Raw genomic sequence first — 6,000 nt, 5'->3', positions numbered from 1 at the left:
GCCCATGGCATGCCGGCCGCTGATTGGCCACTATTCTTGTCGCCGCCTCTGATTGGCCGCTGCGTTTCTCTTGTTGCAGGACGATGGTGTGCCGGAGTGGGCCCCACCCCCATGCCATGCCGAGGGGCACCTAAGCCCCTCAGGGCCCCTCGGGCCGACAGGGGGCCCAATGGGGGTCCATGGGCCGATGGCGTCGTCGCCCTCGCCGGCCGCGCCGCCCCCCGGGCCGCCCCCCGCGGGGCCCACCACGGCGGCGGGGGGCTCGCAGGACTGCCCCCGGCCGCTAGAACCCGCGCCGCCCCCGGCCGCCCTGCACGAGGGCTGCTCGGAGGCCGACTTCGCCGCGCTGTCCGACTTCGAAGACGATGCCGAGGAGGACGATGAAGACCTGGAGGAGGAGGAGGACGAGGACGAGGATGAAGACGACGATGACGACGACGACGACGGGGCCAACGATGGCCTCAGCGACGGCGCCGGCGTCCTCGGCGGCGACGCCCTGCCGTACCCCGGCTTCCTCCCCATCGCCCTCAAGTACATGGACCAGCGGACGCGGCCCCGGTCCTGGTGCCTGGCCATGATCACCAACCCATATCCTTTTCGCTGCCGTGGTGGCGTCGTGGCGTCGCGGCGCGTCGCGGCGCCGTGGTCGCGCGGGGGGAGTTGCCAGCGCCCGCGGCAAAGTTTGCTGGTCGAGGAACGGAAAAGGGGGAGAGGGGGGGGTAGCCAAAGGAGTGGCCACGAAAAGAGCGAGGGAGTCGCTCAAAGGGGTTCCTCGTGGCCTTAATTGCCCGTTTCATTTGTTGCGTCTGGAGTGCGCGGCGCGCGAGGGGGTGCGAGAGAGAGGGCTCTGCTCGGGGTATAATAAGTTTGTCGGGCCAGACACTTACCGGGCCGCCGCTGTCAACTTGCCCCGGTGTTTACCAAAGCGGGTTAATAACAAGGGATGCCACGCCGGGGGGATCATTCTTGCAACGCGGCGTTGTTCCCGAACTTCGCCGCCGCCGTCGTCGTCGTCCTGGCGGGTCGCCAGCAGACTCCACCTGCCCGTCGACTCCAGCGTGCTGCTCGCCGCGCCGCCGGACATCCACCTCGCAGCCCTCGCATCGGCAAGGTGAGTCGCCGAACGAAATCCACCGAGATTAACGCGATGACGGTCGGCCGTTCAGGGCGTTTAATCGTCGCCGTGCCCCAGTGGACCGCGTCGGCGTAATTATTTTCCGAGCGGCGAATCTAGATTCGCGTTGGCGGCACTGCTGTTGTTCCGGACTTGCGAATCCCCCCCCCTCCCCCCTCCCCCAACGCGCGACGCGAGTCGTCTGCTTCCGGGGGACCCGCAAGCAAGGCACTCCGGCAAATGTGTTTTGCGCCGTTTCCGGGCGCAGCGTCCCCGGAAACAGACGTAGCGCTAAAACGCTCGCGGCGCCAGCCTGAATCATCTGAAAAGAGATTTGGCGGCCATTGCCTGCGCTGCCCCCGGGGCCCTGGGGCGTCGTCCCGCCGTCCCTCCGCTCGGACGGGCCTCGGTGCAAACTGCGTTAGGCTAAGTGGCGCGGCCGAAGTGGAGGGGGAAGGGGACGGCCTTGTCGTGGGGGCCGCGCACTTACGGGCGCCCTTTTGAAAAGCGGCGCATCGGACCGCCGCACCGCCACTGCCGGGAGTCGAACCCGGGCCCGCATGGCCGTCGGCCCGTCTTGGCACCGTGCCCAGGCAGTGCCCAGGCAGTGCGCGCTGCTGGTGACGAAGGGCAGACCTGTTGCTGGGCCGCGCGGGGCTCGCAGGGCTTGCAGAGTCGCGGACTACTTACTTGGTGCAGGGTGTTAGGGTGTGCGCGCGCATGTCTGTGTCGGTGTGAAGGTGTTTTTTATGCTGCAGGGACGGGTTGCTCGCTGACCTGGCCCCACCTTCACTTTTCATCCTGTGCCTGTCCGTGTGTATGCGTGGGTGTGAGTGTGTTCGCTCCCTCGCACATCAATCTCAAGTGCAGAGAGGAACACAGTGGGCCGGAACCTGGCTCTCCCCCTCCCCCTCCCCATCGCCGCCCTTCTGCCCTGGTTCCTAAACTGGACCGCCTTCCACGCGATCCGCTCGGAAGCCCGCACAACACACACACCCAACAAATACAAACAAAATAAACTCGCCACAGGAAAAAATAATAATTGCGGGTCGAGTTCCGGCGGCGGGTATGCGCCGAGGTTCCCCTCCCACGCGTTACGCGGTGCGAGTCAAACACTTTCTTCCCAGCGCGTCGTAAATTGCCGTTCGCCGAGGGAAATTTTGCGTCCGTATTTTGGCAGCCCCGGTGGAGTGCATTATTCAAATTGCGCGCCACGCAGCCGGGGGAAAAAAAGGAGAAAAGAAGGAAAAATACAAGGTAAGACTGGTGGGGCCGCCAGCCAGCCAGCTAGCGGCAGCCCGTCGAGGAATTTTTCATCTGGGTACGGAGCGGAGGGGGGCGGTCGCGGCGGGGCGCCCTCCTGCGGCTGGCCGAAGGCTGAAGGTGAAGTGGGGTGGGAGGTTTGCTCAGTTTGCGCACGGCGGCGGGCAAAAGTATCGCACCGGGCAGCAAGCGCGGACTGGGCCAGCGCCTCGGACTGGGCCTCGAACCCGCCATCGCCCTGACGGATGTTGTTGGCTGGACGCGGCCTCACCCGGCCTCGGTCTAAACAGGACTCGAACCGAACGTGTGACCCCACCAATGGATTCCTCGTTCGGAGAGCAATCCATTGGTGGGGTCACACGTTCGGTTCGCGTCCCATTCAGCGACTCTGTGGCTCAAAACGTGTCTAGACTTTTGGCCGCCACCACCGGTCTTCTGGCCCACTGTGCGCTGCACTGGGATAGTGGCGCTGCATCCTTCCACTCGCCCAGCGCCCTGCATAGTTGTGTCCACCACACTACACGCACGCAGCCATTCCTACATGCAAGCACGCGCAGCGGCCTTAACCCCTCCCCCTCCTCACACACACACACACACACACACAAACACACAGAGGCATGCTGGCTGCTCATTCGGCGCGTCGAATTCACGGCGTGTTTCGCGAATTCCGCGTTCCGCCGCCCCTGAACGGCTGCGGACGGCATCAGCCGCAGGCTTGATTTGCTTTTCATTTAATGGCTGCCCCGCGCCTGTGTGTGAGTGTGTACCGACGTGTGTGTACAAGTGTGTGCGCACGCAGCGTACACGTGTATCCATGTGTGTGTGTGTGTGTAACGCTGCCCCAGTGCGTGCCTGCGAGTGTGTTCCCTGTTTCGGTTAGCGGAACGGGGGCCGGCTCGGCTCCATGGCGCGCTCCACGCTGAAATGAAGAGGGAACCACACACACACACACACACACACACACACACACACACACACTCACACACACACACACAGCGCAGCAGGCCCGCGGAACGCGGCAGCGAAGGGTGGGGGGACTAGGGTAAAGTGCCGAACATGGATCGGGGTACCAAACATGGATCATTTCTGTTTGGGGGTCTATAACTAAAGACCAGGTGACCAGATTCTAAATTTCTGTCTTTCCTTGCTTAGACTGACCCTTTGACTGTTCGATGTGAAGCTGACAAGTTTGTAACTGCGTCTCTCTACTCTGCAGGGTTGCGTTTAGAAAGACACCTAAAACAGGCCCCCGAAAATCGATGGAAAAATGACGTTCAAAAAGGTGATTTTTGCACCCCTGATTCTGGGCCAAGCAATCACCGCAGTCACTTCAAAATTTTTCATCGTGCACTTTGGACAGACTAGTTTGATATTCTGGGACTACTGAATGCATACCTTGCTTTGTGTCCGTACGCTGGTGGGGTGATCCATGATTGGACCACCCTAACCTAACCTTAGCAAAAATAGCCATATTTTCTTGTCCTCACAACTTCCAAAGTATTCGAGTTAGAGGTACCATTTTTGGTAGCAATATGACCAGTAAGGTAAACATCTATATTAGATTCAAAAATAGTAGTCAACCCATACTTAATTTCGATCTAGAGAAGATTATTTAAAAAGTGATCCATGTTTGGTAACCTTACCCTAGTCAGTCCTGCAATGCCCCTTCCCCGCGCGGTGTTGAACTGGTGCGCATGCAGGCCGTGCAGGGCGTCCTGTTTGTCCCGCGGCTTCGCCGAGGCTTGCCCAAGGCTTTCCGGATCACTCGGCTCGCTAGTCTCCTGCGACCGCCCCTCGCCGCGCACCCCCGCTCAAGCAGAAGCAGGCCTCGTCGGTGGAGGCGGACAAAAGAGTTTCATAATCGCAGTGGGGGCGAGGGGGCCGTGCGCCTCGCTGTGCGCAGATAGGGGCTTGTGGGTCGCCGGGGTCGCGGGCTGGCTGGCGGCTCGGGCGGGCGGCCGGGCCCTGGCCCAGTGCGGGTACGCGGCAGCGCGGCAGCGCGGCAGCGCGGCGCAACAGGAGACCAGGCCGGGGTACTCTGCGGCGCTCGAAAGCAGCGGCGCCACCCACAAGCCAGCCTTTTGTCTGGTGCCTGCCCCGCCTGCCCCGCCTGTCCGATGAATGTTTCATTTCTAATTCGGCCGTCATGTTTCGAGGTGGTCATAGCAGAGCGCCGCCACTCTCGTCGTGTCTGGCGTCGTGTCTGGCCGTACATGCGTATCTAGGTTATCTTACAGTGGGCCAGAGGACCGGAGGAGACGGACAGAATCCCGGACGCGTCTTCGGGCGCGCAGTGTATCGGTTCCATTTATTTCTCATGTGCTCGTCTTTTCACCTTAAAGTAATTCTCTTGATGATCAAGATTAAAATCTACACGGGTACTACTCCACGGAGATTTACAACTGTCCTTTGAATCTTCTTTCCTCATTCAGGGAACTTGCGCGATCCGCCCCGCTTCTCCGCCGGCCTGCGCGCCTAGCCGTTTCCCCGGCCGTTTCCTCGGTGTCCTGTCGTCGCTTTGAAGGGGGCGCTCTCTCGGCGCGGCGCACAGAGCCCCCTCCCTGCCTTTCAAGCCCGAAGGGCCGAAGCGCGGCTAAGACTCGGGCCAAGTGGATGGTCATTTTAATCCCACAATGGCCGAACATAAGCCCGGCGTGCCCGAGGCCCTGGGCCGGCTCCTGGCAACCCCGGCCCTCGGTGTGTCCGAGCCAGTCGCGGCCGCTGATTCCAAACACTAGCGTTCCGTCGCTTGGTCTCTCTCGCACCCCGACGCAATACGCCCCTCAAGTGGGAGAGAAACAGAGCGAGGAGAGCCCGCAGTCCCAGCCACAGTCCGACCGGGCCGACTGGTTACTCCTTTCGCCACGACGACGACGAGATGAAAACCAAAAGCCATCCGCCACGCCGTCCGTGTGAATGCCGCAAGGGGAAGGGGGGGGGGAGCGGACTGCGGCTCCCTCATCAGGGAAGCCAGAGGAGACTCTCATCTCCCATTCTTCACACCACTCCAGTCAGACTCACCTTCCTCCCCTTGCTCCACACTGCTTCACACTGCTCCGCTCTCGACTCGCGGCCTAGCTGCTGGGCTGTCCTCCAAGCCGAGCTCCGCTGCCTCCTTCAGCAGCCGCAGGCCCCGCAGGCCCCACGGGGGGTCGCCAGCGTGACGATCCTCCACGTGGCCAAGCCGGGCCAAGCCGTCCACAAGCCACGTCACGCTCCCAGCCCCCGCCCTCCACTCAACCCAAGGTTATGGTCTTTTCACAAAGCCAGCGAACGTCGCCTAGCAAGGAGACGTCGTCGCGGATTGTGACGCGTTGTAACGGTGCGCTAATTACTCTCCATGCGGGCAGCCACCCCAAACTAACCCCCTCTCCCCTCGGCCTCATTTGTGTGGCACTCTCCACCGCCTTAGCTCATCCAGCCTCCCTCGCCTCGCCACCCCCTCCCTTCCCCCTCCCTTTCCCCAACCGTATCAGATCACCATTAACATCCACACCACGCTCTCGTTCATTACCGCGTCCTGTTTATTTTCACGTCTCTCCCCCCCCCCCCCCTCTCTCTCTCTCGCGGCGGCCGCGCACACGCAACGCACTCGACCCCGAATTATCTCTGTCTCTGTCGCT

At 61.8% G+C, this 6,000-nt stretch overlaps 1 protein-coding gene across 1 annotated transcript in view; it reads left to right on the top strand.

Moving 5' to 3' along the window:
• The first annotated feature begins 289 nt into the window (after positions 1–289).
• The window catches only part of LOC117646262 (voltage-dependent T-type calcium channel subunit alpha-1H), an 89,648-nt gene continuing 83,937 nt past the window's right edge, over positions 290–6,000 (top strand). The window contains exon 1 of the mRNA XM_034387100.1: positions 290–588. Within this exon, the coding sequence (XP_034242991.1) occupies positions 536–588 (53 nt within the window). The 5' untranslated portion in view covers positions 290–535. The remainder of the gene's footprint in view (positions 589–6,000) is intronic.

This window comes from Thrips palmi, unplaced genomic scaffold (assembly GCF_012932325.1).
Source record: "Thrips palmi isolate BJ-2018 unplaced genomic scaffold, TpBJ-2018v1 HiC_scaffold_19, whole genome shotgun sequence".
Lineage (NCBI taxonomy): Eukaryota > Metazoa > Arthropoda > Insecta > Thysanoptera > Thripidae > Thrips > Thrips palmi.
The sequence above is the reverse complement of the archived record's forward strand: the minus strand, read 5'-3'. Positions and strand labels throughout refer to the sequence as shown.